General features: G+C 41.9%; 1 protein-coding gene across 1 annotated transcript in view; it reads left to right on the top strand.

The window, feature by feature from the left end:
- The window catches only part of LOC144686496 (nmrA-like family domain-containing protein 1), a 40,380-nt gene extending 21,480 nt beyond the window's left edge, over positions 1-18,900 (top strand). Inside the window, exons 3-5 of the mRNA XM_078551780.1 lie at positions 3,283-3,529; positions 4,809-4,999; positions 18,656-18,900. Of these exons, the coding sequence (XP_078407906.1) occupies positions 3,283-3,529; positions 4,809-4,999; positions 18,656-18,835 (618 nt within the window). The 3' untranslated portion in view covers positions 18,836-18,900. The remainder of the gene's footprint in view (positions 1-3,282; positions 3,530-4,808; positions 5,000-18,655) is intronic.
- Positions 18,901-19,241: the final 341 nt, after the last annotated feature.

The following is a 19,241-nucleotide window of genomic DNA, read 5'->3' as shown; positions in this document are numbered from 1 at the left end:
TATGATGTAATCAGTAGGTCTAGAGACCTGAATCTATTTGTCGGATATGGGTGAGCCACATCTCCCATTAATGATATGTAGGTCCAGAGATTTAGCTGAGAATGACAAGGCACATAACACAATGGCAAGGTTTGCTGGAAATTCCAAGAGCAAATACAAAGTTTTATCTAATACGTCAAACAAAAAAAACTAGTTGGGCCCCTAATTGGTCTTCTTTAAAACAAAAATGTGTTAATTGTTAAAATAGATGTCTGATAAGAATAATATTAGCTCTTTAGAACCTCTACAGAAAGAATTAGAATTAAAGATACAAACAGTGCTATATCTCACAAAGATCACAGTATACAGAGTATATTGTTTAGTTTATATGTTACCAAAGTATAGAAGAAAGAAAGAGTCGTTCTGTATAAATTTGTAACAGAAGTGAAATGGTAATATTTGAAAACCCATCTGAATACCAGCTCTAAAAGAACTAGTACTAAACCCACTCTATTCTAGAACTCAAACTAGAACTACACAGCTCAGAAAAATTGTTCAGATTGTCAAAACTTTGTTCTCTTAATTTTAATTCTGTTGTTACAGAAAGATGTTTAACATCATCCATTGGCTATATTCCCCAGACATTAGGCACTATCTATGGCCACATCACACCATTATATTGATTCAGTTTAGATTTCACCCTTAGACTACTGAAAAACCCCAGCAGATTTTGATGTGCACACATAAATTTAATCACCATTTATAACAACAATGCTTTGCTAAGTCTGAATATTATAAAAATAGAATTAGAATCCAAAATTATCTATCTTCCCTGAACTGAACTATAATTAAATTTTGTTCCACATCTTTTCTCACATTTTTAATTTTCTCTTACTCACATTTCTTATCTTTAGATTTTACCAAGCATTGTTCCATAGCTTAATCTTGGGCCTTCTCCAAAGAAGAGTGCCAATGCTACTCTTCAAAAGTGACAAACATATGCACTTATATAATGGCTTTAATGTAAAGAACACACCAAAGCACTTAACAATTGAGCATAAGGAAAATGACTGCTGAGACAAGAAGGCAGAAGAAGTAACTGTAGGCTTGTCAAAGATATGGATTTTGAAAAGGATTTTAAGAGAGGGAGTTGGAGGGACAGAGTGGTTTAGGGAGGGAATTCAAAAGAGATAGAAGCCAGAAACTCCAAGGAAATTTGGGATGAATTATAGTCTCTGATCTGTCTCATTCTCATATGAAAATCTTTGGCATATGTCCTGCCTTTTCACAATATAGCACATTTGAAATTGGGAACTCACTAAATAGGAAATGTAATTTATTACATGTTCAGGTAGCTTCAGCAAACAAATAAAATATTGTGAAAAAAGAATTAAGAAAGATTCTATGAGCACTGTTTAAGAGGTATAAAATGCTGTTTCCAGAGATGACATGGTACTGAAGGAGATTTTCTGTTATTGACAGCCCTACAACTCTGATTGGTTTGTGTTCTCAGTGTTTGTGTGTTTGTTATTTTGTCCTGAAGATAATTTCTTTGTAGTTTCCATGCCATCTCCTCTGCGTTGGACTAATGTGACTTAAATTCAAGCATAAGTTCAAGGTGAGGGGCAGGAGGTTTAGGGGGGATATGAGGAAAAACTTTTTCACCCAGAGGGTGGTGACGGTCTGGAATGCACTGCCTGGGAGGGTGGTGGAGGCAGGTTGCCTCACATCCTTTAAAAAGTACCTGGATGAGCACTTGGCACGTCGTAACATTCAAGGCTATGGGCCCAGTGCTGGTAAATGGGATTAGGTAGGTAGGTCAGGTGTTTCTCACATGTCAGTGCAGACTCGATGGGCCAAAGGGCCTCTTCTGTACTGTGATTCTGTGTGACTACCTGGATGGACATGGCCTGCACTGCACTAGGGCCTTCCTTGCACAGCATATATTATCATAAAAATATTTAGTGCATGATTTGTTAATTATTTTTAAGTTATGAAGTTGCACAGCATTATTTTGAATCTTCTTTATATGAGTAATTCCTCCTTCTCAATTATCTTGGACCTTTCTTGAAGGCACTCAGTTGTGCTGGAGCACAGTTCTATATAGTGAGGTCATTCAGTCAAATAACAGTTCTACGTGTGAGGGACCACAGGGTTACCGATATCAGCTTGAGCTTGGAAGAAATTTCTCTTCTACATTGGGGAAACCAAATGTAGATTGGGTGACTGCTTTGTGGAGCATCTTTGGTCTATCCACAAGCATTACCCAGACCTTCCTGCTGCTTGCCATTTCAACACACCATCCTACTCTCATGCCCACATGTCCGTCCTTGGCCTGCTGCAATGTTCCAGTGAAGCCCAACGCACACAGCACCTCATCTTCCGATTAGGCACCTTACAGCCTTCCGGACTTAACATTGAGTTCAACAACTTCAGACCATGAACTCTCTCCTCTATCCTCACCCCTTTTTTAATCCCCTTTTTTCTACATTCATTTTTATTTTTATCCACTTATTTTTATTTTATTCATTTATTCACTGTTTTATCCCCTTTTTTATCCCCCCTTCTATCCCATTTTCTAGCCTTTTTTCCCCACCACTGCCCCCTCCCCCCACCCCATCCCCAAAAGGGCCATCTGTTACTTGTTCCATGTTGTTCTTTCACACAATGCTACCCTTGTTCTGCTATTATCACATTCTGCTCTTTTACCTTTATGCCACTATCAGCACCTTTATTATCTCTTACCACTACCATTAACACTCCCTTTGTCCTTTAGTTCATGACATCTTTGTCAATCTCTCCTTTGTCTGCACCCATCGCTGACCTTCTATCTAGCTTCATCTGCTCCACCCCCCTTAAACAGTATAAATTTCATAACATTTCCATTTCTCTTCAGCTCAGAAGAAGAGTCATATGGACATGAAACGTTAACTCTGTTTCTCTCGCCACAGATGCTGCTAGACCTGCTGAGTTTTTCCAGCATTTTCTGTGTTTGTTTCAGATTTCCAGCAGCCGCAGTATTTTGCTTTCATTGAATTGGATGCTGACTTCGCCTGATACCCACATATGCACACTTCCAGATTGACAATTGGAAAACAACCAGGAATGGGCACTGTGCTTATTTTTTTCCCCTCTGTCCCAGATCCAGCCACCATGACCAAGGCAACTGTGATCAGCTAAGTCAATACTGACCAGGGATAGAACCTGGGACTCTCCTGGAACAGACCATTGAAAGAGCTATACAAGTGATTTTAATTTATGGATTACTGACAAAGTAATGTTTTGCTGTTTTTTTTTTGCCAGGGTAAAAGAGTAGCTGACATTTCCAGCCACTTTGGCGTGAAGCACATTGTATTCAGTGGACTTGAGAATGTAAAAAAGCTGACCAATGGAAAGCTGGATGTGCCACATTTTGATGGGAAGGGACAGATCGAAGATTACTTCAGGGAACTTGGTGCTCCCATGACAAGTGTTAGAATGCCTGGCTACTTTGAAAATTTCCTTGATGTGCTTAAACCTGTTAAATCAGACAAAGGCTGTTATGTTTTAGGTAAGTTATTAGAAAGCTAAAATGGGTTTTGTAACAGCTGTACGATTGGTATTATAAGCAAATTCTCTCTACTGCTCTGGAGATTAAAGACACTTTGAAGTACAATTTACTTCTTTCTTTTCCCCAGTATTCCTCTTACTCTCTGGAAGCCACGGATTCTTTTTGGGATATGGTCCATGAGAGCCAACAGCTCTCCTGCACCTCACCTAAATGATATTCTTTTTGTGCAAGTATAGGCAATAAATCTTAACAGCCTATTAAATTATGGAGGGCATGATGACATATGAGTAATTCTTCCAGGCATCTAAAATTACGCAGCTTAGAGAGGAACCAGGAGCTAGACATTGGCTAGTTTTCCTTTCTGCACTTAGGGGCACTAAAGCCAGTTTTAGAATCCCAACTACTGCCTAGCTGAAATCAGCTAACGTAGTACAGTCTGGGGATTTAACGAAACGTATTCCTGACCTGTGGCGCAGTTACCTCTTGAGCTACACAATATAAACTTAAATGATGAGCCTTCTGAATTTTGAATGTGAACTTCGGTTCAAACATTTTCTGACTTTTTTGTTAATGCAGATTTATATTCCTAATGTTCATTTACACCAATACTGATTCTATTCTTTCAGTTCAGATGTATTGAGAATTCATATTGAAATAATAGAGGTTGTCAATGCAAACAAGGTAAAGATAACTATCTGTGAAATTCAGTTATTAAGCAACAAGTAGAACAGACTCTAGTATTTCACTTTACCAAGCCTTGATAGTCATGTTTCAAACAAAGTTTCACGTAACAGTGATGAATAAAAGAAAATATTACAGTTAAATGAGTTAAATTGCTTATAGCAGGACTTTTACGATTGATTAATTGTATTTGCTGATTCATTCAGTTCAATTTCTGCTAATATTTAAAAAAAGATGTATAATTTAAATCCTGGTGAACATGTAAGAAAATTGAAGAAAACGGTTGAAAAGTAGACAAATAACAATAATCTTTTAGGTGTTCAAAACAAAAACAAGAACTGTTGAAGGGTCATGAGGACTCGAAACGTCAACTGTACTCTTCTCCGCCGATGCTGCCAGACCTGCTGAGTTTTTCCAGGTATTTCTGTTTCTGTTTTTGTTTTGGATTTCCAGCATCCGCAGTTTTTTGTTTTTATCTTTTAGGTGTTGTTAGATTTCATCTACGCCCGTGAAGCCTTTGAATTTGTCTGTTGTCAATTTGTCTCTTATCAAACCTTCTGTTGCTATCTTTCTAAATGATTGAATAATCAATTCCTAGACATTCCTATGGGAGGAGTTCCAATGGATGGGATGTCAGTCAAAGACTTGGGTGGAGTTGTGCTGGCCATCTTGAAAAGCCCTGAAAAGTATATTGGGAAAGAGATAGGCCTCAGCACTGACAGGCTTACGATTGAGGAGTATGCTGCAGTTATGTCCCAACACACTGGGAAAACAATCAGAGACTCTAAGGTTGGTAAAAAATATTTCTAAACTAATTGGTCAATAATAAAAAGGAGCATCTCCACCAGAGCATTTGATCTGCAGCCTTGATGTCAACATTGATAACTACTTTTATTACTTTACTGATGACTGAGAGGAGGTTGGTCGGGTAGTAATTGACTGGGTTAGTTTTATCCTTCTTTGTGTGTAGGACATTCCTATGTAATTTTCCATAGTGTCAGTTATCATAACTGGACTGGAACAGCTTGACTAGGGAAGTGCAGCTCTGGTGCACAGATCTTCAGCACCACTGCTATAACCTTTGCTGTGTTCAGTGCACTCAGTTGATTCTTAGCCCCACGTGGAGTGAACCAAATAGTTGGATACTGGTATCTAGGATTGTGAGAAGCTCTGAAAGAGGCCAACTAGGGTAATCTACTCTTGACTGAAGACACTTGCAAACTCTTCAGACTTAAACGTTCAATGGGCTGAATGTTTTGTGGCCCATGAGCACTAAAAGCTTGGAAGTTTCTTATTTAGACAAACACCAGTGTTCAAGGTCAAAAGAAAATGTGTTTATTTTATAAACATCATGTGCTGGGCCTCACCGTGGTCTAGGATAGGGATGTTCATAGAGCCTTCTCCTCCTGTGAGTTGCCTGATTGTTCACTATCATTTTTGACTCAATATGGTAGGGCTACAGAGCTTTGTTCTGATTTGATGATTAACTCTAAATCTGCTGATGCTGGTATACAGTACTGCTGCTGGTGATGATCCTTGTGGATCCCCAGTTTTGGGCTGCTGCACATGGAGGATGTTCTCACAGAGACAACAAGAGTTTGGCTTCACAAGGACTATCAGTACTATCAGAACAGACATCTCTGCACTAGGTAGATTTATGGAAATGAAGTCAAGTAGGTTACTTTCTTGCATGGGTTTTTTATCATCCGATACAGGTCCGATCTGGCAGTTATGCTTTTCAGGACATGGCCAGTGATGCCATTACTGAGACACTCTTGGTGGGCATTAATTACCCACTAGTAGCGTGTTCTATGCTCTGTGCAGAGTTTCCTCCAAGTGATATTCAACCTGGAGGGGTATTGATTCATTAATTGAGGGGTTGGAAGCGGTGATTGGTAGGTGATGATCAGATAGCTTCCTTAACCTTGCTTGACCTGAAGCCTTGAAACTGCTGGTGGAACAAGACCAACTCAGGAAGAGTGCTGAACAAGTCTGGAATCTTAATTGATAAATATCATTTTATAAGTGTGACTATATCAGATTCGACCAGTCTGTAGGTCAGCTCTAACAATTTAGGCATCGACTCCCAGATGATAGTAAAAGAAGATAAGGAGGAGTTTGTAGAGTTGACTTGGTTGAGCATGACTTAGTCTCATCCTGACAAGCTAGCTGGATTGCTGGCAATAGTTGGTCTGGTTTTCATGTAGAATATAGGAACAGAGATAGGCCATTTGACCCAAACAATACATGCTGCCGTTTATGCTCCACTCGTCCTTCCTCATGTAACTCTATCATACCATTTCTCTATTCCTTCCTCCTTCATGAGTTTATCTAGCTTCCCCTTAAATGCATCTATACTGTTGGCCTCAACCAACTCCTATGGTATTGAGTTTCACATTCTTACCACTCCTCTGGTAAAAAAGTTTATTCTGAATTCTCTATTTAATTTCTTGGTGACTATGTTATATTGATAGCTCTAGATTAGCTCTTCCCTAAAAGTGGAAACACTCTACATCTAATCTATCAAATTCTTTCATGGTTTTAAAGACCCCTATTAGGTCATCCCTCACTGCAACCAGGATACGAGGCAATGACCTACATAATTCATTGCCTATGACTGCATGCCAGCTGGAAGTTGAGGAAGCAGAATTCCTTTCAGTTCCAGTATAAGACAGAGCTGACTTGCAGTGCCCACAGACCTATGTGTATGCAGTCAATTGCATCCTACAGCTTAGGGAAGCCTGCAACCGTAGCTAAGCTGCATGCTTGTTAGAATCATAGAACATGGTAACAGCTCAAAAGGAGGCTATTAGGCCCATAGTGGCTGTGTTGGCTCCTGCTAAAACAATTCACCTAGCCCCACTCCTTCCCTGTAGCCCTGTAAATTTTTCCCCTGCAATTGCTTATCCAAATCTCATTTGAAAGCCATAGATAAATCTGCCTTTACCACCCTCTCAGGCAGTGTATTCCAGATCCTAACCATGCACTAGGTAAAAATGTTTTTCCTCATGTTGGTCCCTTTGCTATTCATCTTAAAACAGTGCCCTCTGGTCCACACCCTTCCACCAAAGGCAACAGTTTCTTTGTAACCAGTCTGACTAGGCCCCTCATGATTTTGAATATCTCTATCAAATCTCCACTCAGTCTTCTTGAAGGAGAACAACTGCAACTTCTCCAATCTGTTCACAAAACTAAAATCCCTCAACCCTTGGAACCAATCTTGGGAATCTTTTCTGCTCTTATGCCATCATATCCTTCCTCAAGTACGGTGCCCAGAATTAGACGCAATACTCCGGTTGAGGCCGAGCCAGTGTTTTATAAAGGTTCATCATATCCTACTTCCTTTTGTACTCTATGCCTCTATTTATAAAGCCCAAGACCCCTTATGCTTTTTTAACCACTCAGTATCGTGCAATCTGTTTGGGTGATGTGGTTGTCATGATTGAAATCTGGGAGTGTGTGTGCAACTGTGAGATGTGGGTGTAAGGTTTACTGCACCCCTGTTGTGTGAGGGTGTGGTGAAGCATTTGAATATCAGTTATAAGTCCTGACTGATAGAGATTGTTGATAGGTGAGTGATGGGTATGTGGTGAATTGAACAGTGTTTGAAGATAGATCATTGACCTTGAACACTCGCTTGAGGTCACAGAGTTGTAGAATCATTACATCACAAGGAGACCATTTGGTCCATCTAGTTCATAACAGCTCTGTGTAGAGCAATCCAGTTATACCCATTTCTCCACCCTGTCCCCGTAGCCCTGCAAGTTTATTTGCCTCAAGTGTCCACCAATTTCCTTTTGAAATCATTGACTGTCTCCGCATCCACCAGACTCATGGGCAGCAAGTTCCAGGTCATTCTCACTCGCTGCATAAAAAAAGTTATACCTCACATCCACTCTCCCCCCTCCACTCCCACTCCCATCTTCTGTTGCCCAAACATTAAATCTGTGTTCCCCAGTCCTTGTACCATCAACTAATCGGAGCAACTTTGCTTTGCCTGCTTTAGCTAAACCTATCATAATCTTGTACACCTCTATCAAATCTCCCCTCCACCTCCTTTGCTCCAAGGAAAACAGCCCCCAACATCTCAAACTTAAGCTTGTAGATAAATTCCCTCATCCCTTGAATCATTCTGGTAAATCTCCTCTGCACCATCTCATATCGTGCCTAAAACATGGTGACCAGAACTGGATGCAATATTGAACTTCTTGTGGCACTGCCCCCAAATTCTTGGGGCTTGACTCCTGGTATTGACCCCCAGGACTATCTGCTTCCCTTCCCTTCAGAGTGTGTGTTTGGAAGGCCTCCTGAAATCCCATGGCTATAGGACATCCCACCTTTTCACATCCTCCACCAAGGCCTTTAGTGAAGCATCCAAAAACCTTGGACCCTGCTTTCTACCATGTTTCTCAGTTCAGGGTCACTTCCTGCAACACTGCCAGCACCTGCTCTGGCCACACTGCATCCCGCCTTAAAGCTAGCCTGCACTTAGAAACATAGAAAATAGGAGCAGGGATAGGTCATTTGGCCCTTCGAGCCTGCTCCACCATTCAATGGCTGATCCTCTATCTCAACACCATACTCCCACTCTCTTCCCATACCCCTTTGTGCCTTTAGAGTCCAGAAATCTATCTATTTCCTTCTTACATATGTTCAGTGACTTGGCTTCCACAGCCTTCAGTGGTAGGGAGTTCCACAGGTTCACCACCCTCTGTGTAAAGAAGTTTCTCCTCATCTCAGTCCTAAATAGCCTACACCATATCCTGAGACTGTGATCCCTTGTTCTAGACCCCCTCAGTCAGAGGAAACATCATCCCTGCATCCAGTCTGCCCAGCCCTGTCAGAATTGTATACTTTTCAGTGAAATCTCCTCTCATTCTTCTAAACTCCAACGAATATAGGCCTAGTTGGCCCAATCTCTCCTCATACAACAATCCTGCCATCCCAGGAATCAGTCTGGTGAACCTTCACTGCACTCCCTCCATGGCAAGTATATCCTTTCTTAGGTAAGGAGACCAAAACTGTACACAATAGCCCAGGCTTGGTCTCACCAAGGCCCTGTACAGCTGCAATAAGATACCCTTGCTCCTGTAATTAAGTCCACTTGCAATGAAGGCCATTTGCCTTCTCAACTGCTTGCTGCACCTGCATGCTTGCTTTCAGCGATTGGTGTACAAGGACACCCAGGTCCTTTTGTACACCAATATTTCCCAATCTGTCACCATTTAAATAATACTCTGTCATTTTGTTTTTCCTATCGAAGTGGATAACTTCACACTTATCCACGTTGTACTGCATCTACCATGTATTTGTCCATTCACTCAACTTGTCTAAATCACCTTGAAACCTCTTGACATCCTCTTGAACACTCACATTCCCACCAAGTTTCATGTCATCAGCAAATTTATAAATATTACATTTGGCTCCCTCATCCAAATCATTGATATATATTGTGAATAACTGGGGCCCAAGCACTGATCCCTGCGATACACCATGAATCACCGCCTGCCACTCCGAAAAAGACCCATTTACTCCTACTCTCTATTTCCTGTGCCTGCTAACCAATTCTCAATCTGCTCTAATATATTACCCCCATGTGCTTTAATTTTGCACACTAACCTTTTAAGTGAGTTAGAAGTGGTGCTAACCGCTCATGATATTTGCACTCTGTTGATGTGTGCAGTCAATCAGCTGTGTGGTTAGTGCAGGCTGGATGCTGAAATCATTTAAATGAGCTGATAGCATGAAGTTGGCATGCTGCGTGCTTTGTGATCAAGTACCCATTTTCATGTGCTATTGAATTGAGCCCCCACTATCACTTCTGGACTATGTTGACTGATCCTTGCTCCCTAGAGAAATATCTAGCACACATTATTCCCATATCTCTTACTTCTGGCAGGGTTAGGATCCACGTGAGGAATTGTGGACTTCAGTATACATGCTATCACTTCTTGAAGGAAACGTTTTAGAACATCAACTCCCAATATCAAGGCCAGCAATGTGAAAACTGTATTGCCTTCCTGTCCAGAGTTAATTTACCATTGTTGCAAATGACAATTTGCTAGTGTCAGCCGTAGCTCAGTTGGTAGCTGTCTTGCCTCTGAATCAGAAGGTTATGTGTTTAAGTCCCACTCCAGAGACTTGAGCACAAAAAAGATCACAGCTGACACTCCAGTGCAGTAACTGAGAGAGTGCTGTGTGCAACCCACTCATGTATGGACTGCAGGCATACAATGAAAGTCATGCTGCCACATAAAATGTGATAACAGCAGATCATTGGTGTGGTTAATGCTTCTGCTACCTGGACCGCTCTGGAGTATGCAACGGAGTGGTTGTCAAGATTTGTGGTGGTCTGCTGCATGCTGCATCACCTCACCATCTTGAGGACACAGTCCTTACCACAAGTTCTGTAGTAGTGGTGGTGGAGGTAGTGTTGGACATGGACCATAACAGAATTCTTGACTGGCTGTCCATGATGAACGCATCTGTCTGCGATACCAGTAACCACAATCCCAATTCCTCATTCATCTACACCTTCGCTCTGTTACTATCACAGTGTCCGCTTGGCTACAATACGAACATAAGAGTCATCAGAAAATAAACATTTCAAACCGAATTTATAAATCCATGCTATATTATTGTCATGCTCAGGAGACATGAAGGGAAAAACAAAAATATATATATATATATATATATATATATCATGCTGGCTACTTTATAATTTTTTTTAATGGACAAAGGCTTTACCCTGACTGAAGCCTCATTTGCTATGACTCTCACAAAAGGAATGTCTAGCCTTCAGAAAACAGAAGGGGCCTCGTTATCTCTAAAGAGGCACCAATGCCCCCTGTGACGGCAGAAATCAAATTCTAAGAAAATACACAAAGACCCTTTATGTTTCTAAGGCAGAGCTCTGACCAACAGAGACAATATATCTACAAGGACAAAGGGACCCTGTAATCTCTGTTAAACTTATTAATGGATGAAACATTAACCATCTCAAAAATCCAGACCAGGAATATAAATTCTTTGCCTGAGCCAAGGGGAAGAAGAGAGAGTCACGTCACATGACCCCAACCCCCACCCAAATTGCTAGAATCTGTAATATTGCCTTGTGGAGCTGAACAAAGGCAGTCTGCCATCTTCCATCAACCAAGCAGCTGTAGAACCAGAGCTCTTTCCAGGTTTAAATTGTCTGGCCCTCATCTACACTGTTTCTACTGGAAGGGCTAACCTTCTGTAATAGCGCCTACTACATGACTAATTCACCTCTACGTGCTTCTCCCATTGTGGAAGTCAGCGCTGCTGGAAAATTGGATTACTCCACATCATCTTCAGCCGCTAACCTCGCTGAAGGAATACACCATTGGACTTTTGATTCTGGACTCTGGACCTACGTGAAACAATAATTCTTACTTTGTCAGTGGTCTTTACCCTGTATCTCTTTCATTCCCTTATCCCTCTTTTATTATGTGAATGTACCGGGGTTGCGTAGCAACAGCCCCTCCCCACGTTTTGAGTGTGTGTAAAATAAACTAACCCTCTGATTCTACCCTATCTCGAGTTTGCTGTGGGGTTATTAATAGAGGATTGGATCACTCCAAAACTGAGGGGTTGGGGAAAATGCACCACTGCTTATAAAAGGGGAAGTCAAAAATCAAAAAACACTCTTCTGTTCACAGATGGGTGGTGAGGGAAGATGTCAGGGCTGTTTAACTTAAACCCCCTCCTGTCTGTAAAAGAAATAAACTAAATTTATAAATCCATGCTGTATTACATACCAAAGCCCTCTAATCATCGTTATGCATTCCTTTATTGTCTGTGTTCCATGTTCCTTTGCTTGTCTTAATGCTCCTACGAAGCGCTACCCCTGAGGCTGAAGCATGGCTGGAAGACGATCTCAACAGCTCTGGTCTTGAAATGTCCATCTTTTGGACTGCACAATCTTGGCATGGGCTGCAGCAGTCTGGGCTGGCTGTCAGATTGTCACTCAGCGAGTGCACTAGCTGAGTGACAGTGGTGGGAGGACGAGTGCTGTTACACTGAAAGTGGACAGCAAGTTTGTACTTCATGTTGCCATTGCCACTCCTCCATGGCAGCATCTCAGAAATCCTTGTAATGCATAGGAGGACAGTAGATTTTTAGCTATTGGTATAATAGTCTGGGTGTGGCATGACATTAGTGTCCGGACTAGAATACTTTCCATGCCTACAGTAGGTGTGCTTTTTTACTCCACGATTGCCTTGTTCACATCTGTGCTTGATCTAGTCAATTTTTTGATGATCCCATTGGAAATTTTCACTGCTGCCTCAGCCTTTCCATTTGACTGGGGATAGTGTGGAGACGATGTGTAGTGCTGAATTTCCCAATCGCTCATGAAGTGTCTGAATTCTTCACTTTTGAATTGAGGGCCATTGTCACTGATCACAATGTCGGGAGTGCCATCACAGCTGAAGTGTGCTTTCAGGTGTTCTATGATCTCACAAGTAGTCATTGATGTCAGCTGGTCTAACTCCCAGTAGTCTGAATAGTAATTGATTGTGACAAGATAATCAGTACCAGTGAGAGTGAAGAGGTCTACTCCAAGCTTCACCCACGGACTGTCTAGGATGTCATGAGCTTGCTGAGCTTGATGGGTTTATTCGTTTACGGTATGTGGGCATCGCTGGCTAGGCCAGCATTTATCGCCCATCCCTAATTGCCCTTGAGAAGGTGGTGGTGAGCTGCCTTCTTAAACTGCTACAATCCATGTGGTGTAGGAACACCCACAGTGCTGTTAAAGAGGGAGTTCCAGGATTTTGACCCAGCGACAGTGAAGGAATGGCAATATATTTCCAAGTCAGGATGGTGAGTGGCTTGGAGGTGGTGATGTTCCTATGTATCTGCTGCCCTTGTCCTTCTAGATGGAAACGGTTGTGGGTTTGGAAAGTGCTGCCTAAGGAGCCTTGGCGAGTTTCTGCAGTGCATCTTGTAGATGGTATACACCGCTGCCACTGTTCGTTGGTAGTGGAGGGAGTGAATGTTTGTGGAAGGGGTGCCAATCAAACAGGCTGCTTTGCCTAGATGATATCGAGCTTCTTGAGTATTGTTGGAGCTGCACTCATCCAGGCAAGTGGGGAATATTCCATCGCACTCCTGACTTGTGCCTTGTTGATGGTGGACAGGCTTTGGGGAGTCAGGAGGTGAGTTACTCACAGCAGGATTCCTAGCGTCTGACCTGCTCTTGTAGCCACAGTATTTATATGGCTAGTCCAGTTCAGGTTCTGGTCAATGGTAACCCCCAGGATGTTGATAGTGGGGGACTCAGCAATGGTAATCCCATTAAATGTGAAGGGGCGATGGTTAGATTCTCTCTTATTGGAGATGATCGTTGCCTGGCACTTGGGTGGCGCGAATGTTACTTTAATTACAAGCATTGCATTGGCTGATGTGTTCCTTCATCTCATTGCTTGTGTTTGACCAGTACAGCTTTCCTTCCTCAGGCTGGACTCGATTCCTTGATGGCTTGCATGGACGCGCTTTAGTATCTCTTTTCTCATCTCTCTAGGGATAATGACCCTAGTCTCTTTGTTCAAGATGCCATCTTGTGCGATCAGTTCATATCTGTATGCCCAAATACTCTCTTACAACAACAGGTACGACCATGACGGTTTCAAGCCATCCTTTCATCACAACTTCCAGTAACACTTGGAAAGTTGCATCTTGTTGTGTAGCTTGTTGATCTGAACAAGATCCTTGTCTGTCAGCATCCCTTCAGTGGTCAATGGCTTGGTGTCATGCAAAACGCTGCAACTCTCTTTTGGTATGCGAAGGGTTACCAGTCCAAGTTTTTGACTTGTTTCAGCTGAGATTAGGAGATTTTGCTTCGTACCCACTACCTGGAACTGCTGATCTCCTTCCTTCCTTGTACTGGACTCTCAGTTTATCCCCTTCGGGGTAAGCACCTTGTCATCCTAGATCCTCAACTTCACCTTTGACAGGGTCACCTCATGAGCAACTTCACACAAGTCTGTGAAGCTCATGATATTATATGTAGCACCAGTGTCTGTTTAAAACTTCACAATCTCTTGATGCCTTCCTTCTGCGGTCATCATTTCAACAATAACAAACCATTTTCTACTTCAAAACTTTATAGGGCCAACCCTTTCTAGGGTGTAGAGTGATTTGTCAGAATCATCACCAAACATCTTTCCAGCAACCACCTTTATAGGCTTGCATTTCTTCTTTCCCGCAAAACGCTTGTACGTAAAGTGGTTCAGTTTCTTGCAGTTAGAGCACTGTCTTCCCCAAGCTGGACATGCTTCCTTTTCCTTCTTGTAGTGTCCTTCCTCCACGGTATTTACATCCAGTACTGGCCTTGATCTTTCTCCTGGCCCTTCTGTAAATTGCCCTTTCTTTCCTCCATTGACTTGAGTCTAGGAGGCTTGGACTGCCTCTCAGCAGTGCAAAGCATGTCGGTCCTCCCATGAATAGACCATAAGGCGTAGGAGCAAAAGTAGGCCATTCAGCCATCAAGTCTGCTCTGCCAGTCAATGATAGCTGATCTGATAATCCTCAACTCCACTTTCCTGCCTTGTCCCCATAATCCTTGATTCCCTTACTGATTAAAAATCTGTCTTTTTCAGCCTTGAATATACTTAACAATCCAGCCTCTACAGCCCTCTGCGTTAAAGAATTCCACAGATTGACTACCCTCTGAGAGAAGAAATTCCTCCTCATTTCTGTTTTAAATAGGCGCCCCCTTACTCTGAGATTATGCCCTCTGGTCCTAGACTCTCCCACAAGGGGAAACAACCTCTCAGCATCTACCCTGTCAAGCTTCCTAAGAATCTTATATGTTTCAATAAGGTCGCCTTTCATTCTTCTAAACTCCAATGAGTACAGGCCCAAACTATTCAACCTCTCCTCATAAGGAAATCCCTCCATACCCTGGATCAACCCAGTGAACCTTCTCTGGACTGCCTGCAATGCCAGTATATCTTTCCTTAGATAAGGGGACCAAAATTGTTTACAGTATTCTAGGTGTGGTCTAACCAGTGCCTTGTATAGTTTTAGCAAGACTTCCCTATTTTTGTACTCCATTCCCTTTGAAATAAAGGCCAATATTCTATTTGCCTTACCTATTATCTGTTGAACTTGTTTGTTAGCTTTTTGGGATTCATGCATAAGGAACCCCAAATCCTTCTGTGCTGCAGCCTTCTGTAGTCTTTTTCCATTTAAACAATATTCAGCTCCTCTATTCTTTCTGCCAAAGTGCATAGCCTCAGATTTTCCCACACTAAATTCCATCTGCCAAGTTTTTGCCCACTCATTTAACCTGTCTATATCCCTCTGTAGACTCCTTGTGTCACCCTCACCATTGCCTTCCCACCTATTTTTGTGTCATCCACGAACTTGGCAATAGTACATTCACTTCCATCATCTAAGTCATTAATATATATTGTAAATAATTGAGGCCCCAGCACTGATCTCTGTGGCACTCCACTAGTTACAGGTTGCCAACCTGAAAATGCCCCCCTTATCCCAACTGTCTGTCTTCTATAAATTAGCCAATCCTCTATCCATGTTAATATACTACCCCCAAAATCATGGGCTCTTATCTTATTAAATAGCCTTATGTGCGGTACCTTATTGAGCACCTTTTGGAAATCCAAATATATTACACCTACTGGTTCCCCTTTATCTATCCTGCTTGTTACCTCCTCAAAGAATTCTAATAAATTTGTTTGAAAAGATTTCCCCTTCATGAAACCATGCTGACTCTGCTTGATTAGATTATGGATTTCTAAATGTTCTGCTGTTACATCCTTTATAATAGACTCCAACCTTTTCCCAATGACAGATGTTAAGCTAACTGTCCTATAGTTACCTGTTTTTTGCCTTCCTCCCTTTTTGAATAAGGGTGTTACATTGGCCATTCTCCAATCCTCTGGGACTTTTCCAGAATCTAAGGATTCTTGGAAGATTACTACCAGTACATCCACTATCTAGTAGCTACTAGTAGCTACTTCCTTTAATATCCTAGGATGCAACCCATCAGGTCCAGGGGACTTATCAGCCTTTAGCCCCATTAGTTTACCTAGTACTTTTTTTCTAGTGATAGTTATTGTATTTGAATACTCTTCAGCTGATGAGTAGTTACATCAGAGGTTCTGCGCATGTCAATAGCTTTCTTGAAATTAAGTTTCTTTGCCTCAACAGATGTGCTGTCACAACAAGATCTCTTGTTCCTAAAACAATCTTTTCTCTGATGAGATCATCTTCAGTTGCCCAAACTCTCAAGATTCAGCTAGACATCTCAATGCAGTCACGTATTAACCAATGCTCTCCCTCTCTTCCTCAGCTCTAATATTATACACACGCCGTTCATAAATAACATTAGTAGAGAGCTCAAAGTGGGTCTGCAAGACCTCCAAAATTTCACAACTCTGGCTATTTTGCTCCTCAGTGAGGTCTGCAGTGCAATGCAGCTTGTAGCACTCGTTTCCCATCACTGATAACAGAGTTGCTACTCTTATCTGTTCAGGTTTCTTGTCCAACCCTGTGGCAATCTCATAATTTTGCCATTGAGACTGGAAGAATTGCCAATTCCCACTTAAATCTCCCTTTATCTCCATAGAAGCAGATACAGGAATATTCAAAGCCATAATGATCCAGCCAGTTGTCAATGTCCTGTGCAAAGTTGCAGACTGATATTTTAATTAATCTGTGCTGTTTATGAAGCATTTATTTACATATAATGGCATCAGAAGCCTCATGAGTATGGCAAGCCACAGTGTACAATCAGCCACCACCTCTATACTGGAAAGCATGAGCTCCCAGCTTTGCACAAAGCTCTATGCCAAATTGGTGCCTGATTTCCCCATTCTCCATCGCATTGAACACAAGATATCTGATTGGCCTCCCAATACACCGAGCATTTCATTGCGCATACCCATCAAACTTCACCTGTAGGCTTATCAAAATCTTGACCTGAATCCTCTGCAGTAAAACTCATGTGCAACTTGCACTCCATTGAGCTGGTACCTGTGCTATCCTTGTCCCCTGCCTTGGCTGCAGGCTATTTGTGACCTGTGTCACCAGTTACAGATACCACCTCTGAACTATACTCTCAAGTTCACGCAGTGTCAGTATCTGAGCTGGTGGCTGCAAGTGTGTGAGTAAGTTATGGTGTTTCTTCATTATCACTGTTTTCTTTCTTGTGCTCCATCTCTTGTCAGGCCAGGCTGTAGTTCTTGGGTATTTGAAAGGAGGAAAGCACATGGGTAGGATTGTGGTAAGGGAAGAGGGAATGGGGAAAGCAAGAGGTGCATGCTTACACCATCTCCAATTTTAGACTGGAAGAGATTGTGGGATGAGGGCCAAGTGAGATGAGAAAAGGAGGATTAGATATTAGGGTACAGTCATCTTTGGCTTCAACCCTGCTGCTGGCCACAGCCTCACTCATGGCCCCTCCTGCCTTCCCAGGTTAGGTGCTGCTGCCTCTGCTTACATGCCATCTGGTCCTGCTGGACAGAGGGAAGTGTGTCAGTGAGGTGTGGGGCAATGTTATGTGCTGTCATGGTTGAGTAGCTGGCAGTGTGTGCAAGCTGTAAGATGTGGGTGTGAGATGTGCAGCAGTGCAAACTGTATGAGCGTGAGGTGAAGCTATGCATGCTAGCTATGAGCTGTGATTGGTAGACATTGTTGATTGGTGAATGGACGTGTGGCACATTGAGCAGGGTTTGAGGCTCTAGTGGTCCAGTTGTTGGGATATTGGCTTTAAGTAGTGGCGGTTAAGCTTTAACTCTTGCTAGCCTCTCACTGTTTTGATCTCCCTATTCAGGTGTGCAGCCATTCAACAGTGCTCTTAGCGCTGGCTGCACACTACTGTACTTTAAACAAGCAGAGAGCACAAAGTTTGCTGGCCATTTTCGGGCCCCGTTCAATTTCATGGCCTTTATCTTTGCAATTTGCGTTCCTTCAAAGCAATGGTAAATCGTGTAATTTGAACTACAATCACATAAGTAGCTTGATTCAAATAGCTGCTGATTGCTCTGTTGTGTAACCCAGACCCAGATTGGGTACAATAGTTTGATGCAATCCTCCTTCAGATAAATGCTAGATTTTATCAACAGATCTGGGATGTGTGTGTCACAATGAAGACCTGAAAAGCTGCTTTACATTATCCTACTGAATCACAGGACATTCAAGAACTGATTGATTTTTCTTAAAAACATTCTTGACATAAATTAAATTGATTTATAAAAATACAGTCTTGATTTCGGTCAGATTTTAAATGCAGTTTTTTTTTCCTTTAATGAGAGGTTCTTGTTCTTATTAATGATCAAATCCAGCATTGTGCAGTATTAATTTAACATCAGTTTTAAGTACAGCACAGCATTTCTTGCATTGGTATACATGATGGATTTGAACATAGGTAACAAACTTCCATTATTATTTCAGATATCAGCTAAGGATTATGAGGAGCAGAATTTTCCAGGAGTGCAAGAACTTACCAAAATGTTCCAGTTTTATATGAAACAACCTCATCGCAACAAGGATCTAACATTAATGTTAAATCCTAAGGCACAATCCTTTGAAGAGTGGATGTCAAAAAACAAGAATGCCTTCATGAATGACTGAACACCAAATAATATTTTTTTAACATGGGTAAAATGCAATTTAAATAAACGTCTGACAGTTAATTCACTCAAGTATCAGATAAACATTAATCTCTGTGTAGCATCAGGCAGACATAATCCTCTGTTTAGTATCAGACAAGTGTTATTCTCCAGTAGTGTCAGACAAGCTATTCTCCAGAGAGTATCAGACAAGCATATCTGCGTTCATCTAACTCTGGGCTCTTGAGTACCCCCAATTTCAATTGCTCCAGCATTGGTGGCTGTGCCTTCAGCTGTCTAGGCATAAGCTCTGGAATACCCTCCTATACCTCTCCAGCCCTCTACCTTGTTTTCCTTCTTTAATGTACTCCTTAAAACCTACTTCTTTGATCAAGTTTTTGATTATCAGACGAGCATCATTCATTGGA

The sequence above is a fragment of the Cetorhinus maximus genome, chromosome 11 (genome assembly GCF_964194155.1).
Source record: "Cetorhinus maximus chromosome 11, sCetMax3.hap1.1, whole genome shotgun sequence".
Taxonomy (NCBI): domain Eukaryota; kingdom Metazoa; phylum Chordata; class Chondrichthyes; order Lamniformes; family Cetorhinidae; genus Cetorhinus; species Cetorhinus maximus.
Note: the sequence above shows the minus strand (reverse complement) of the source record. Positions and strands in the feature narration are given on the sequence as shown.